The following is a 17,554-nucleotide window of genomic DNA, read 5'->3' on the forward strand; positions in this document are numbered from 1 at the left end:
TTTCTTTTATTTTTACGACGTGGACAACTGGAAAATCTTGCGATTTATAAAAATCCAGTGAAGAAATTAAACGTAAGATCTTTGACGTAAAGGCTGCAAAGACGTGGGTACCGGCGGATAATGAGATCTTTGCTAATTCTTGCACATGCATTTAAATGAAGTCCACGCTCAACTAGCCTAACACGACAAAATATAGTTACAAAGTAATTCAGTGTGCATTGACTTTATATGCTAAATACATTTTGATTTCACATCACGACAAAATCTTCCTCCAAGGCTTTTGTACGTTTACGCGTTACTACGAAGAAAAAAAATTAAGTTGGATGAAAAATCTTCAATCAAATATTTTTTTGGGTTCATTTTTTACCCACAAAATTGTAGTATTATGTCATACAAAATATGGTACACTTCATGTGGAAATGTGGTATTAAAAAAGTACCCAGAGATTGAACACAAAAAAAATCGACTGCTGGAGACTGAAGGTCAATTTCTAAAAAAAATAGTGGTTGAATTCGGAANCTGAACACAAAAAAAATCGACTGCTGAGACTGAAGGTCAATTTCTAAAAAAAATAGTGGTTGAATTCGGAAATTCCAGCTGTAAAATAATCGACCTTTCCTAGTCCAATGCCCACTACTCAGTTTTCCTTTCCTTTGTGTATGTGTGTGTTTGTATATATATGTATAATAAAAATAAAAAGATTACAAATAAACAAGTTAAAGATCAGTTTGATTCTTGAATAGAATTACCAAAGCTCTTGAAAATTGTTGGAAATGGTTAGAGTGGAGAACCCACCTCAACACGAGCCGACCTTTCATCCTCAAAATTATCAGACGGGACAACCCGCATTCGTTGGACACCCATGGAGCACTCAATTGTTCGATTGCCATCTAGATCAAACTAATGGTAATTTTAGTCATTTTTCTTACTTACTAGCTAGCTAGCTAGCTACAATTAGTATTCTTTCAAGTTCATTTGCTCCACTTTTTTAGATACTTACCAAGCAAGACTTGTTTTTGCAGCTATCATGACAGCATTGCTTCCCTGCGTGACATTCGGACAGATAGCAGAAGTCATGGATCAAGGAGAACTCAGTAAACCCTCAGATTCTAATGCTTAATTCACATGCATGCTCTTATTTTCCTTGTCCATTAATTCGAACTTCTTATAGTGTTTTGAGGCATCTTATCAGATTTCATATTTCCATGATTTCTCTTACACTGTCCGGTCCCGAAGAATATGTAACTTTATTGAGCTGTTCCCATAATAATATACTCTTTTCATCGATAATTTAAGACGACAGGCTAGAGTCTATTTTTTAGCTCAATCTTTCTCCGGGTTTCAAAGATGATAATCTTTTATTTCTTGATTACTTATCATGATCTAACAGCTTGAGCGAATGAATGATTGCAGCTTGTCCGATGGGAAGTTTCATGTATCTGTTAATGATGCCTGCTTTATGTTCCCAATGGCTGATGGGGGCCAAGTACAGAAATAAGCTAAGGACTAGATATCATCTTGTAGAAGCTCCATATCAAGATGTGATTTCTCACATTTTTTGCGCATATTGTTCTCTTTGTCAAGAGTATAGAGAGCTCAAGATTAGAGGTCTCGATCCCTCACAAGGTATATATATGATATCTGTGACATGTATAGATCAGTATATTACCAACATCTTCTCAAATTTTAACATTATATTTCTTCACTACACCGACTTATGGGAAAACTAACGTCTAACTTTTTTGGGTATTATTTGCAGGATGGAATGGAATCCTTGCTCAAATGGAAATGCAACGCATAAACCAGACGATGAACACTCCTCCACCAGCTCAAAATATGTTCACTTAAGAACAAATGAATCTCGAATTTTCAATCTTATGAGCTCTCGTGTGTTTCTAAATTTTTTTTCCTTTCATGGCATATATGTTCATGATAGTTATTTATTTGTCTCGTGTGTTCAATAAATGCAAAACAAGCTATCGACGCACACTCGTTGCATCTTATTTGTGTCGACTCAATGATATAATCTGTTGAAAAAGCTGATTAATTCATTATCATTTACGTCTACTAACACGTAAAGAACCGTGATTCGAGTGAATCATTTTCGATTTTATGCTAAAAATTTTAGAGTTTCTTGAAATTTTCTAGCACTTCACTTTCTATAGTTGATTATGAGTTTCTCAACCTCTAAGTTTGTGATCATGAACCACAAATTATGTTGGGTTGGGCTTAATTCGTTCGTTTAGGACCAATATTGTGTCTTTGTTGGACCTTTCTTAATATATTTTCTTTGCAATAATGAAAGTGGACTAGCCCGACCAATTAGTCCTACACTTTGGCTTCCACGTGAAAGGAGCTGATATAATATGTCATTTTAAATAAATATTCTTATTTTATAAATAACTTTTTTTTTAAAAAAAAATGGTTACTTTCGGTTTTTAATATAATAGACATAAGTTCTAATTTATCACTACACAATTCTAACCATTGCCCAATGTCCTAACATGTATTTGACTTTCTACATTTACCATAATACAAAAATGAAACAAAGATGTAAGAGCCCTTTTGAAAAGCAAAAAATGACAACCCCATCTTATTGTTATTTTAGTATATGATGATGAATGGATGATTAAGTGTTGACCTTTGCTTACCCACAAATTTTATTTTCCCATTGGCCATTGACCCTACCCACTTCTAAGAAACTTCTTGTGCAATCTTTTCACAATCTAACTTCTAAGAAAAAACGACTCTGAATTCCTAATGTAATCGTTAGTTTTGATATCCTAAGTTAATATGCATTAAAGACAAAGGGTTTGAATGAAAAACAATGTTTAAATTGACAAATAAATTCCTAGACATGAATATTGTATTTACACAATCAAGAAGAATAAAGAACATGAAAAATATAATAAAAGTTGAAATATGGAATGAAAATGATGTGAAATATTTGAAAGTAGAAAAAAAAAAGACTAGAATGCTTGAATTAAAGCTTGAATTTTGTGAATTGTTTGCAAGTTTGGGTTATGTGAGTTGTGTTCTTTTCTTCCTAAACAATTTCATTCGGAAAATAAGGTATAAAAGATTTATTTTGTGAATTCATTGATATATAGTATTGGTCTGCATTGATTATATTAATTATCTTTAATTTCCCATAAATTTCAACTCACTCATTAGTTTGATAATCTGGCCTGAACACCTGAAGAATATATATATGATCATATATATATATACATACATATATGTATACTAAACATTTAGTGAAGGAAAAAAATTATTCAAATTAAAAACACACATACATGCACGTATGCGTACTAGGTTCGTTCGTAAAATTTTGAAATACAATTAGTACATGAAAAGGCTAGCAGATTAAACATGCATGCATGTATGTTTAATAAGTTAGCTACTAAACAGATTATTTATAAGGTGAACTAATTTTCAAGAAAATACACGAACATTGATGGTAACACAGCAAGCTGTAGCATCAGAAGCAGTCAGAGCCGTAGGAGTTTTGGAGAATGACTGCTTCTGATGTTACAGAAAATCAGAAGGGGTACTACTCGACGATGCATTTCCGGCAGTGCCGATCGATCGGAAAGTCAGAAGCCACCGCCAAGAGCAGGTGGCGGCGGGGCCCAGTAATCGGCTCCGATGATATTGTCATTTCCAACATGTTGAGTGCAAGAGATGGAAACCAGGCAAAGCCCTCTACTTCTCAAATCCTTCAGTCCTCCTAGGTCTTGTGACTCCTGTATGTAAATTAATCAATTAATCTAATTTTGAATGTCGCGAAATAGATTAATATAGTTTTAGTGAAAAACCATAGTTTAAATATACAAACTCTATGTTAATAAATGAATAAACTTCAATAATCTTCGTATTGTTCTAAGTAAACCGGAGCATAAAAAGAATAAATGCTTGTTTTTTCACAGACAATTTTATCTTTTAGAACAAATAATATACTAATTTAATAATTAATTAATTAAATTCCTCTTTATTAGGTAATTTATGGATCCAATAAAGCATACCTGGCTAGGCTCTTCGTGAAATAAACAATTTCTTTCTTGAACCTAGCGAAAAAGAAATCAACTTTCTTGAAAATCATATTATTATATTCGGGAAAAAAATCAAATTATTCGACATTCCCATTCCTATTTAGCAACACAGTGTATGCTGTGAAATTTGTGCGTGTGAAAAATCTCTGTCTCGCATTGGAAAATGTGTAAAAATGTTTTTATATGAGCAACANATTGTGCCCAAATACGAATTTTATTTTTTTAAAATATATTAAATAGTCATTTCAACTGAATCATTAAATATGTTACCATTCTAAGATTACTTGCACAATGCTGTGAGGTATTTCCTGAAGTACTGCGCATATATGGAGAGCTTAGCGCCTGTATTTCCCAAAAAAAAAAAGGAAAGGAAAAGAGATTATATAATTTGTTCTAAAACTTTTAACTGTTCAATGGGATGTTACTTACCATTCCAATTTAATTCTAACATGAAAGAAAAACAAATAGTTCCAAGAAAGGTTGGTACTAGAATTCGCTGAAATGAAACAACATGCATTCACTGATATTTTTTAGCTAAAATTAAGAATAATTATAAGGAAAAATGGAAAGAGCGAAATAATATTACCTCAATTTGACTCTGAAGGAATCTAATGTAACCAATGGCTTCTGACAAGACAGAGGCAGTGTCAGTCTGCAAAAGAGAAACATGCCACAACACCCCCCAAAGTTATTTTTATCAAAGCTCTACTTTAATTTCAAAAGACAACCCTAGATGGTGAGAGAAATAAAGTTTAAATAAAAGAGGAATATTTTTGGTATTTTTGGGTTATTTTTGTATGTGTGATTTGGTTTTCTTTATGGGCTTATGCTAATAAAACCAGATTTTTTGCTTTTGCACAGTTTTATTTATGTTTTAATTAGTATTCATTTAACAGCATTTAAAGTAAATGAAGGTTGTTATGAAGTGATAATAAGTTTTTTTACAGTAGAGATATAAACAAGTTGGTGGGATTTCATTTACCTTTCCAAATGGAGAAACAATTTGGTGGAGGGCTGTAATTCTATCTCCTAACTTCTCCTTTCTCACCTGTGTAAAATTTGTGAAATTTGCATAGAATTTGAGTTCGGTATTTTTCTCAAGAATCTGATGGATTAACTATAAATGAAACCAAGAATTAAAATTTAACCATTATTGTTCCATTGCAATCAGATGGTGTATTTTTGAGAAAGAGAGAGATTCCTGACCTTCAAAGCTGGTTGAGATGAAGACTGTTGAACCCTAGCCTTCTTAGATACCCCACCAGTCCCAGTGCTGTTGCACTTTTGACAAAGGAAACATAAAAGAATAGCAATCAAGAAGACAAGCCATGGAGGAGAATCTTACAGCTAAAAAACTATATTTTCGCGTAAGAATAATACAAATTTTTTTGAAGGGTTCTTTGTAAAGCATGTGTTTAATAATTAAATCATAGTAGCGTGCAAAGAAAATCATAAAGTTCGTTGCTTTATGTGTTTTCATGTGGTAATAACGAGTCTTTGGACATTAAAGATCTCTTCTTCTTTTTTTCCACAATTTATTACCCCAAGTGTTCATACACACACTCCAGTTATGATCAGAAATAGAGGATTCATCTATATAATTAACACATAATCATAATGGTTTCACAGACATAATAATCGAGCTAAAGACTTTGAATCCTGAAATAATCTTATGGATTCCTTACGTTTTTCGTTAACTGATATTTTTAGAAACATGCATAAGGTTAGTACATCAGGTAGTTGTTTCTCCAGAGTCTAATTCATGTGTGCGTATCTATCTACCTGTATGTATGTATATCCATCTTGCTTAATTTCTTACCTCAGATGAATGCTCTTGATTATGCCGATTATTCTTTCCCTCCGTGGTGGCTGCTGACCCCTTCCCACCGGAGAAATTCAACAAGCTGTTACTCAAATTTGTAATACAAGACGTGGGAGAAGAAACAGGCATGACTTGATGATGTGCCCAACTAGAATTAGATGTCTGTGAATTATTGGCCTGAAAATGATCATAATCTAGATGCCCAGGAAAAAGATGGCAACTGTTGGCCTGAGAAACTTCTTGCTTCACATCAAGATTAATAGCACAATCCCTTGTAAAAGTTGGGTTCAAATTCAAAACTTGGTCTTCCCAATTCTCCAACTTCTTTTGCTGCAGAAAAAGACTTCCAGCAAACCTGTTTTCCTCTTCATTACCAGATAATCCACCTCTGACCATGTTCAAAATACATAAATTCACCGGAATTAACAAGTAATATCACCAATACATACATATATGTACCAGTAAAAATTAAACAATTTGTTCTTAGATATGTACTATAGCCAAGAAGCATGGATACATGGGGTAAATATTAAAAAATTTTATAATAAGGCTGCTAAGATTCACATGAAAAAGCTGTTAAAGCTAAACGTACAGATTTAAAAACAGGAGTGTGCAAATAGGATAAGCTGATACCAGCTAAGAAGTACTAGCTAATTAGTAATTAAAGAATAAGATTCTGCGAATCCATATACGTTATACATCCACAGAACTTAGAGATCGATATTAAAAGGTTCTGTAACAAATTTATTCAATTGTTCGTCTAAAAAGAGAAGTAGAGAAATTTACAGAAGAAGTTGGCTCCAAGACCTAACAGGAAAATCTTGTTCAGGATGATGATGATCAGATTCAGAAGGGTTGGAAGAAACTGAGGAAATATTAGAGCCATATACAAACTGAGAAAACTGTGGATGCATGCCATTCATGCTCCACCAGTTAGGGTTTCCGGCCATCATTTGTCACTAAAAACTAGCAAAACTCACCACCAAAACTAACCAAAATTCTTCAAATTTTTAAAAGAAAATGAAACCCTTTTTCTTAATCTAGCACTCTCGATCTTTGTTGTTTTTTTTCTTCTTCAAAATCTATCTATTTTTTCTCTCTCCATCTCTCTGACATCCTCTTTGTTTTGGCACCAAAACGAGGCTTTGTTTGAAGCTTCAGAATTTTGGTATGCTTTCTCAGAAGAGGTTGAAGAAACCCCATGTCTTTATCAAATAAGAGTATTTTATACTTGTGGGGTTGGGGAAGCCTTTTGTTTGTTTCCTCACCCTTCAATCTTTATTTTTTTTCAATTTTATTTATTTTATTATATATATGTTGTCTTTTTATATATTTTTGCTTTAACTTTGTCATAAAGTGGGACAGAAAAAGCTGATGGGGAGTGTTTTCAGGCCAAAAAACAAAGGACCGTGGAGCTTATTTCCTTGAATTGGGGTGCTAACTATGAATTGCTAGTGATATAGGTTAAATTTATGCTTAGATTCATATATAATATAATGTTTTATCATCAAATTACTTCAATGAAAAATCTTAAATTCCATATATATAATCCTCTCTCGTCTACAATGTGAGGGAGGCCGGAGTTCGATCGAATCCCACGGGGTAAGGGATGGAGCCGTGGTTGCACTCGCCCCTCCTCGACTTTATCTCATCTATGATATGTTACCTTCGAGATTCGCAATAACAATTTTTTTAAAAAAAAATTGTTCATCCGATAAAAAGTTATTTTCGCCTCTCTTAATTGAATATCCTGGCTCCGTCCTTGCCTAGATCGCACACCCCATATTGTTGTAATAAGAAAATATTAAAATAAAAGAAATAAGTTTTATTCGTATTTATATTAAATTGTTAATCTCAATAATAATTATATTGGGGGGAAATGGGTATGTAACAATCCCATAAGTTTAGTAAAGTAACAACGATAAAAACATTTCCATATATGTAGAAAAGATTATTACTTTGAGCAAATCACAGAATTTATTCTTCCCACGGAACATCTTTCTTTGATAATAACTAGAGGATTCTAAGGACTTCGATTAATCAAGTAGAAAGATACATCGATCGTCTCACTCTCTCAGTTTAGGTTTATCCAAATTTTCGATTTTCTTACAATTTTTCGTATATATATGTGTACGTGCACGCATGCATATACAAAAAAAATGTAATTATTTCCTCATTTTTTCTGAATGTAAATTACTTTTTATTCGACATGTTTTTTGGTGCTAATTAAATTTTGTATAAAAAAATAGACATTTTATTAAAATTAAGAACTTTAGAGATGATTTTCTACAAGTTTGCGTTTGGATTAACGAAGAATTTGGATTTGAGACAGTATTTGAAAAGACTATGAATTTGAAATCCACCACACGATGAGATTTGATATTTGAAATCCTTAACATCAAATTCATTGATGCAAATACAACATGAAATTCTTTGATATTAATTTAAATAATTATTGAAGCATAAATATTTTGTTATTTCAAAAACTTATGATGATTTATTAATATTTTGTTTACGACAATGGAATTCGCAGTCTCAAACTTGTGTACATGTCGGATAAACTCTCGTACTAACGTAGTAGTATACAAATAATGTTAGTCAAGTAAACCACATTAGGCAAACTCTGAGTGATATTCTTCGAACTCATAGTACTATTGAAGAAGGTGAGTGGCTTGTGATTGTGTGTGTCATGGAGAGAATTTAATTTCCTATCATTAGGTAGTAAAACAGATCATAATTAAGTAGAGAAGTTTTGAAATGAAATGGAGTAATTAAGATTAGGTTTGAGTAATTAAATGAATAAAAAAGCTTAGCTTTATAGTTTTCTATGTCGTTGGGAGTCGTTTTCTTGTTGACCTTACAAGATTAAACAAACAACAAATATTAAAGTTTCGTTGTTGCCAATCTACTGTGTATATTTTTTATATTGAGGGGGAATAATCTTTAAAGTGGATTTTTGAGATTATTTTAATTATTACAATTTTGAAGTTTTATTTGTTTAGATTATAGTACTTAGTGCATTATTATTAACTTATAATTGTACTATTGTAAGGAAAATGTAACATTCTTTTTGGTCTGACCCACCAGCCACTCCCAATATGAATTTAGTCTCCTCCATGAAGAAATTTTTAAGAATTATGAATTTATTTCCCCCTCAAAATTTTCGAGATATTAATTGTACAAAAAAATTCATTATTCCTCTAAAAATAAATATTCTTTCATTTAAATTTCATTTTTTATTATTACCGTCGCCACATAGTCTAAATTCATATTTATATTCGTACATAAATGTCTCTATTTATAAAAACTCTTTATAAATTAAAATTAACAATTTCACCTTTATAGATACCACTACATAAGAATAATATCTTGACAATCGGCAGCTTATGCCTACTACTTTAGAGTAAAAATATAAGAAAAACAAAAACTTTTTATTTATCATTGGTTAATNTGAACCAACTTTTAAGTTAGATTTGACACAAATCAGTTTCTTTGAATTTGCATTTTAAAAAATTCGAATCAAATTGGAGCGTCGGCTTCTTTCATTGGATTCCTCCCTTTTAATTAAACATAATAAATAAATATGTTCTTGCGTAATAATATTGGGTAGGGGAAAACGGTGATAGGTTCCATAATAATTCGATTTAGATTTCCATTATTTGGTCGAAAATCACTTTGAAAGTCTAATAGTTGAAGCAAATCTTACTTAAATCATCCATGTCAACGAGAAAGCTCAGATGAAAAACGATCGAAGCCAAAGTTTTTGAAATTTTATCTTTTTTCTCACCCTATTTATGGAATAGACCCACCCACCTCGACAAGCTCGGATAAGAACTGAACTCTGATTGTGATCCGGAGACTCTTTCATAGAATATATACATACACAATTTATAGATCTAATATTTTATATAATCAAACGTTGTTTCTTACCGTTGACACCAAATAGTACTAGTTCAAGAATTCGTATGGAATAATTATTTTTTAGGAAAAAAAAAATTAGGTGTGTCTCGTCACGATCAGGAATACATGGTACATGTTACATGTTTCAGCCCAATCTGATATGTGATGTAATGATGAATTTATCTTGGCACAATGGTATCTCAAACTAAAGAAGAAGTTGACCACAAATCCACCAGCATAATGGGATTAAATCGTTTTTCAAGAATATATAGGAATTCATAGGACACTCCACATGTTTCGGATACAAAAAAGATGCTTGGTTTTTACCCGATAATGGACATGAAAAACATTGGACGAATCGAAATCATGGGAAAACGTGTATATGTGACATGATCCATCATTGAATTTGGATTCTTTTTGTTGGCATTTCATTTCCAACTTCAGGAAGAAAAAAAGTCCACAACTTGTATACAATATCAAAGGTCGGTCTTGCTTTTGAAGCACCTTACAATGATGGGGAACGACTTGATCCTTCCTTGGTACGGTCAGTGAATGAACTTTAATATGATGTCAGTTTCTGGTATTTTTGACAGAGCATTTTTAGTTGTGGTAACATTTGATATTTCGTTAAACTTGAGTAATAATTACTCAGAATTCTTAGTAGTTTTGTTGACAGTAACCCCATGCCGCTATAGCAATAAAAGGTTCGTTGCACCTAGAGCACCGAAAGGCCGAAGAAGCAGAGCAGCGAGTGAGTTCGTAGACAGTACTAGCAGTACCTATCGGCAAGATTATATTAGCATAAGAATTTTAGCAAAAAAACACAAAAGATCTATAAGCAGGTTAGATTGCCAGCTGAATGGAAACAGTGATCACATCGGCATGGATTTGAGTGGTAAAATCGAAGGGATCTGAAAGAGATCGAAGTGTATGTGTCCAACTTAATACAAAATCTCACAAATAACCACAAGTATTACAACTCCATAGTTCCAAGTGATAAAAGAAAACAACAAGTTGCAGTTATTAGACATGATTGAAGCAGTGGTTTTCTGAGATTCCGAGCATTGCATTTATAAATTAGCAAATCACTATGCCTTTTTTTAACATTCAGGTTATATTCTGTAATGGCTCACTTCTACCATGTGAAGGAAATAGTAAGATGATGTATCCCTCACCAGAAAGCAAGAGGAAAAAATGTGGACCGTGATGAAACAGTGCCTAGATGGTAACAAACATAACGTAGTGTTCCCTAAGAAGGGTGGTCTCTGCGAGAGATTGTGACATATACTTGAAATAAATCTTTAACAAAATCAACCTACCTGTGCTGACATGGGAGAGCTAAAAATGGGGTGGTTGGGGTGGCCTGGCAAATGGGGCATAGAGCTTCATCCCTCTCTAAACTTGATGATTTATCCTTCGAGATGGACGGAGAAAATTTTTAACAGACGATGAATTGAGTAGCGGAAGAAGCAACAACGACATTTCCTGCATAATATTTCACGCTTCAGTATGTAAATATTAAAGGCTATAGCCAACGTGAAGGAGACAGATGTTCCTAGCATATCTACACTCAATTGATTCATATGATCAGAAAAACCCATCAATAAACAAATCATGTTTTATCTACGAAAAATATAACACAACAAAGGTATAGAGGGATTATGGAGAAGCATATTGTATATTGATTCGTTAAAACAGTATTTTTTTTCCTTTTTTTAACTGAATGGAATAAGAGGAGCGGGACATCACCGAGAATTTCATTCCACACCAGCTGGCGGTTCATGTACTCAAAGCTCACAGATCGATTCATCTGAGGACTTCCATATACTAGTCTAGCTTTCAGGGCTCTCTCAATGAGACTTCTATACCTGTGTATATATATGACGAGTCGATACTAGCAGCAAACACTCCTTAGGCTAACTTATATAATAAAGCTTATAGAAATAAAATCTTTGAAAGATCACAAGAAAGCTTTACATAAGATTTTCAATGATTTGGGAGTGAGAAATCCTCATAGCTGAAGTGATGTTTGTTTGCCATCACAATTTCTCAGGGGGTATCAAATTTGAGAGATGTTATGTATGAGTTTTAATCCCGGCCACTCTAGCCCAGTTCTAACTACAAAGTACGAGCGCATGTAAACTGAAGTATTAAAAGCAAGAGGCTCAAAGAAACCGAACCCGACCCGAAAATGCCCGGACCTTTTATTCATATATGTTAATATATGAATAAAACCAAAACCGAACCCGACCCGACTCTTTTCATCAGCTCGTAAATCCTGACAGTCGACACCCTCCTCTCCGCATCGATCACGGCCTTCACCAATTTCAACAGTCCCTTGTCATCGTCGCAGGGAATCCCACCTTCCATTTCTAGCTTCCCGATCAAGCCGTCAACCCCTTCTTCGCCAGAGAGGAGACCAAGTCGGCGTACATGTTGAGATCAGCTCGGTACTATGACCTGATGGTTGAGAAGACTTCTAGGGCGAGGGTGCAGTGCTCCTGGCGGAGTAGCTCGTTGCACGGTGGGAGCGTTTCAGTGATTGGATTGCTTGTATGGCTTCTGTGCTCAGGATTCTGCCTTTTAGGAATGGCCCGCGGTTGTCTCGTGAGCCGCAACGTATGGTGAGGCGGCGGCGGGCGGAAAGAGTGGGGGCATGTTGTGAAGTGTGTAGGCCATTTGGACTAAGTAGGTAAACGAACCAAATCGTATGTGAGCTATTCGAAGCTCAATTCGATAAAAGCTCGTTTGAACTCGTTTAATGAAGCTCGTTAAGATAAACAAAACAAACTCAAGTTTTACAGTACTCGACTTGTTAGTTCGTGAACATGTTTGTTAGTAAGTTCATGAGTAATCTTTTAAATGAAAAAATAATAGTTTTGATATTTGATTTATTGATTTTGTATATTATTATGAAATATATAGAAAAATCTATTAAATTTATTTATTATAATAAATTTACAAATTTTAATAAGAATAATATATTTTTCTTTAAATATATAATTTACTTATTAGTTAATTTAATGAAAATTTAAATATATAAGTTATATTTATTAAGTTTGTTTAGGTTCGATAAAGGTTTGAATAAGTTCATGAGCCATGCATATATTCGTTGAATAAAGCTCGAGCTCGGCTCGATTATAAACGAGCCAAGCTCAAATATTCAAGAGTTCGGCTCGATTCGATTGCATCCTAATTTGGACGTGGTGTTTGTCAGACAGTTGGTAGGATATTCGGGGAGAATTCCCGAAATGACTCTTTTGTCCAACTTGGATGGTTAAAATTTATAATCAATGTTTAAAACGCTCGTTTAAGTTTTAATATTTTTTAAGCATTCATCTTTTATAATATAATATTTATATGAATATATACATATTAAATAAATATTTAGATGAAATGATACTATCGATATATAATTTTTTCAGGACCTTCTCTAAAAATTAGATTAAGTTCCTCCAATTTTATGAAGACTACCATGTACACATAAAAAAATAAGGATAATGAATTCTTTTATCATAAAAAATAGAGTTTTCGTATGTATCAAAAACAACGTATTTTCCCATAAGTAGCACAAAATAAACTTAAAGTAGAAAAAAAACCGAGAAAATTAAATTAAATATTGTATATTGGTATATAGATGATGTGTACATCTCACCAAATTTCGTAGTTGTGTATCACAATTACGTGACTCAAGCATGAAATTAAAAGATAATCAAAGAAAATTTTACATAATTAAGCATTTTATTTATGAGATTAGGTATTGCATCATCATTCACAAAACCTGGCTCTACTTTTTACTCATTAATTATTTGTTTACACAATATTTATTGAGAAGTTGGCGACACGATCAATCAAATCATGATATATAACAGTTTGAGTAGAATAATTCAAATAATTATTTATATATAAAATACTCTTATTTTACGATATTTTCTGTAAGATATTGTACATATTATAATCTCTCACCTAAAATTTATAATATTAAAAAAATTATAAGATATTTAAACAATTTAATTTTTTTTATGGAAATGATGTTTTTAATAATAACGATGAAATTCTTCCTACCAACATCTTATCAGCGACGGACTACTGCTCATTAAAACTTTTAAATTTTTTTTTATTTTTATGGGAGAGTGGTCCGATCATTTAATTTATCTTTAAATGAATTTTGGAATTATAAGTGTGGTCCATTTTGGTTTTAAAGTGGTGAATTAAATTTCGCACATGCTCATTTTTATCAATCAAATATGAAAAAATATCTGTAAGCAGAAGAAAAGTCATATGGTCGACATGTTAGCCAGCGACTGACGACTACTCGAATTTTTATTTTACTTGGGAAAAATAAATTCCCAAATTTGTATGTTTATTTGTAAAAAAAATTAAAATTATCTATTTCCATTTTATGTGTTTTATATGACAATTTAATATATTTTGTTAAGATATTTTAATTATCCAAACATATGCTTAATTATATATAAATTTGATATCTTTTGTTACGAACAATGAGTTTCAAATTTTTTCTTCATTTCATGTTTGAGTTGAGTTTTACAATAGTCGGATTTCAAAAAAAAATACATATGTTGTTATTATATTTCAATTTATCGTCACATCTCAAGAGCTAAAGTATAAAAATGATGCCTCCAAAGAGGAAGAAAATAAATCAGGCAAATGAACAATAACTCAGGGTTGCAACAATTTTGAAAGAAAAAAAACAAAAACTTGTGTGATACGATCTCACGAGTTTTATTTTATAAGATGGATCATTTATTTGGGTCATTCATGAAAAAATATTATTTTTTATGCTAAAAGTATTATTTTTTTATTGTGAATATCGATAGAGTTGACTCGTTTCACAGATAAAGATTTGTGAGATTTTCTGACCTTGAAAAAAAACCAACATCCATATATATTAATTACGCTAGACTTTTCCAACCTGAGATGTGGACAAAATTCGTAGCTATTTTTTTTAAAAAAAATTACAATTAATTAAAACTCGAGAAAACTACATTTTTTTTAAATCTTATTGTTTCATTTTTCTTTCATTTCAATTTTAGTTATTTTTTCAACGTAACATATGAGCTCAATTTTGATAGTTTTTCGTACCAACGAGATTTTGTTTAGTGTTTGTTTTCATCTTTCAATCTTAGCTATGGGAACATATGATATAGCTCCCTTTACTTTTATTGTTTTTTTTTAAATCAAAGTATGTCTAGAAGGAAACAAAATTAATACATTGAAGCTTGTAGAAAAAGTTTCAAATCAATTAATAAATTCACTAAAGAAAAAGAATGCGACATGTGGGGTGACTAATCTCACGCACATCAATCCTACCGACATTCACAATAAAAATTAATACTTTTAGCATTAAAAGTAATATTTTTTCATGGATGACCCAAATAAAATATTCGTCTCACAAAATACGACCTGAAAGACCGTCTCACACAAGTTTTTGCCTCATTATATATAATTACTAATATCATGGTAAAATTTGTAATATTTCCCCATTTAAAGCTTAGTTATTCAATTATCAATTAAAATGAGAAAATATGCACGAACCAAAATATAAATCATCAACTCTGGTAGTGAATCTGAAACCAAAATCTCAAATTTGAAGAAACAAAACGAATCTGAGAGTTAATTATAACAAATCTTCTCCCGAACTAAGTAGAAGTCACAACTGATCACAATCACATTATTGTATTACTAATTATTGAGAATTTGAACATGTATACAATCATATAATTTGGCATTCACAAATACTAATCAATTATTTAAAAGGGAAAACATATATATAAAAAATATTAATATGTACAATACAGTTGAATGTGTAAGAGAAACAAAGGTATAACTATTAAAGCACAAAGTACACATACTTTTGGCAGTAATGTGTGGGCTCATTTCAATTCCTCAAATCTGCATGGAGTTCATCAAACTATCTCCAGTACCGGTCAGTTGATCAAGAAAATGGTCGTAAAAGTATCTATCCAGCTCCCACCACGGCGGATGCAGCCACCCTTCCGCCGTGTCAACTAGCGGGAACTTGCTCCCCGACTCGCCGGAGTCGTCAAAGCTCCCCTCCAAACTCGGCAACTCGATTATCTCTCCCAATTCATCCGTCGACCCCGTGTTTAGTACTTCAGAATTCGAAGAAGCGCAGTTGGAATTCGTAGAAGAGGAACACATAGGGCTGAGCTCCTCCATGGCCGCCGCTTTCGCCGCCGCCGCTTGCACGTCCGCCGGAGATAGAGAAGCCGGGCGTGGCAGGGTATCTCTCAGTTGCGGGAAATTGAGAACCGCAGAGCTACCCTTTATGCTCGACGCCGCCACGTCGTGAGCCCGGGCTGCCATCTCCGCCGACGAGTAAGTTCCCAGCCAAATGCGCGACTTCTTCCGCGGCTGACGAATCTCGGATACCCATTTCCCCCAGCTCCGCATTCTCACTCCCCTGTACACCGGATGCTTAGCCCCACTGTTTCTTCCTGATCTCTTCTTGCATATCTTTCCATTGTTATCACCAGAGTTTTGATCACTCTTGCCGGTAGGCTCGGCGGTGGAAGACGACGGTTTTGCCATCTGAAGCTGGTGGCTCAGCTAGATGAACGAATTAAAATGGTGGCTGGGGAAAGCGAATATCATTCACACGATACATAGAGAAGGTAGCTAGGATTGTGTTTATGCATTTCACTTATTTATATATGCAAGGAAACAAGAGTTAGTTGAGCTTTGATAGAGGTATCTACGGATTCCAAATTTTCTTTTTAATTTATACATTTTTCATTTAATATATATATATATATATATTAAGGCAAAAACATGTGTGAGTCGTCTTATGGGTCGTGTTTTGTGAGACAGATCTCTTATTTGGGTCATTCATGAAAAAGTATTACTTTTTATGCTAAAAGTATTACTTTTTCTTGCGAATATCAGTAGGGTTGACCTGTCTCACAGATAAAGACCCGTGAGACCGTCTCACAAGAGACCTACCTATATATTAAATATTTTAACCATAGTTCTAATTCTATCCTTACATTAAAAAAAAAAAAAGAAAAAAGAAATTATCTGACCTAGATTTTAAATGAATTTAAAGTATTTTTTTACAACGTCGTGTCAAAAAAAAATATCAATTCTATAAAATTCTAAAATAACGGTCTGAAACTGAAATATGACAACACACAATAACCAAATTTACATTATCAAAATTAAAATTTCCCTTGATGAAATAGTGCACAAAATCGAATTATTTATCCAATTCTAGAATGTGTAATTTAAAGACCATCACGTTTCACCAATGGGAATGTACACGCTCTCTTTGACTAGGAGAAATGTAACGTTAATAATTTTGGACAAATTACCAAACTTGAATATTGGATATTGAAAGAAAACAATTATCCTTATTGCGTGGCCAAAAATCACAACCAACATGAATATATAATTTATGCCATATTAATTAACAAACCAAAATCTCGTAAAATATATTTTAAAATATGTCTTTGACGAATAAAAATCTCCGAGTGATTGTCTCCATCACGCACGTATGAGTCCATTTTAATTGTCCGTTGGAGCGTCGTGTTTATTTAATTTTGTCCGATGCTTACACAAAGACAAATGTACATATACGACCGTGACCCATTCCTCCCCACTAAAAATTGAATTATTCAAATTATTACTCATTAAGATTTCATTTTGCTGATTTTCTTGGATACCCTTTTTCCTTTTGGGTGTTAAAAGTTGGATAACAGACCATTACGAGATAAGGGTTCCATCTTAATTAATTGAAAAT

At 32.9% G+C, this 17,554-nt stretch overlaps 4 protein-coding genes and 1 long non-coding RNA gene across 6 annotated transcripts in view; 1 reads left to right on the forward strand and 4 right to left on the reverse strand.

The window, feature by feature from the left end:
- LOC140975795 (homeobox-leucine zipper protein GLABRA 2-like) overlaps positions 1 to 14,901 on the reverse strand; it is a 41,175-nt gene extending 26,274 nt beyond the window's left edge. The window contains exon 1 of the mRNA XM_073439719.1: positions 14,891 to 14,901. The gene's annotated coding sequence lies outside the window, so the exon portion shown is untranslated. The remainder of the gene's footprint in view (positions 1 to 14,890) is intronic.
- LOC140974831 (protein PLANT CADMIUM RESISTANCE 8) lies at positions 678 to 1,989 on the forward strand. Its single transcript, XM_073438321.1, has 4 exons — positions 678 to 906; positions 1,023 to 1,094; positions 1,414 to 1,626; positions 1,760 to 1,989. The coding sequence occupies exons 1-4, from the start codon at positions 774 to 776 to the stop codon at positions 1,846 to 1,848; spliced, it is 507 nt and encodes a 168-aa protein (XP_073294422.1). The 5' UTR covers positions 678 to 773; the 3' UTR covers positions 1,849 to 1,989.
- On the reverse strand, positions 3,367 to 7,094 carry LOC140975794 (transcription factor bHLH68-like). 2 transcript variants are annotated; one of them, XM_073439716.1, is made up of 8 exons: positions 6,661 to 7,094; positions 5,872 to 6,262; positions 5,259 to 5,333; positions 5,035 to 5,100; positions 4,639 to 4,704; positions 4,323 to 4,394; positions 4,026 to 4,067; positions 3,367 to 3,746 (listed from the first exon to the last, which is right to left on the reverse strand). In XM_073439716.1, exons 1-8 carry the CDS (start codon positions 6,825 to 6,827, stop codon positions 3,597 to 3,599), a joined length of 1,029 nt encoding a protein of 342 aa, XP_073295817.1. In that variant the 5' UTR covers positions 6,828 to 7,094; the 3' UTR covers positions 3,367 to 3,596. The 2 variants fall into 2 exon arrangements, with proteins under 2 accessions (XP_073295817.1, XP_073295818.1); XM_073439717.1 differs by lacking the exon at positions 4,026 to 4,067.
- On the reverse strand, positions 10,003 to 12,458 carry LOC140974832 (uncharacterized). Its single transcript, XR_012174879.1, has 3 exons — positions 11,524 to 12,458; positions 11,094 to 11,259; positions 10,003 to 10,553 (listed from the first exon to the last, which is right to left on the reverse strand). It is a non-coding gene; the product is annotated as an uncharacterized lncRNA (long non-coding RNA).
- A 551-nt stretch (positions 14,902 to 15,452) lies between the features above and the next one.
- Positions 15,453 to 16,449, reverse strand: LOC140974833 (dehydration-responsive element-binding protein 3-like). Its single transcript, XM_073438323.1, has one exon. The coding sequence runs from the start codon at positions 16,345 to 16,347 to the stop codon at positions 15,682 to 15,684; it is 666 nt and encodes a 221-aa protein (XP_073294424.1). The 5' UTR covers positions 16,348 to 16,449; the 3' UTR covers positions 15,453 to 15,681.
- Between the last annotated feature and the right edge of the window lie 1,105 nt (positions 16,450 to 17,554).

The sequence above is a fragment of the Primulina huaijiensis genome, chromosome 4 (genome assembly GCF_012295235.1).
Source record: "Primulina huaijiensis isolate GDHJ02 chromosome 4, ASM1229523v2, whole genome shotgun sequence".
Lineage (NCBI taxonomy): Eukaryota > Viridiplantae > Streptophyta > Magnoliopsida > Lamiales > Gesneriaceae > Primulina > Primulina huaijiensis.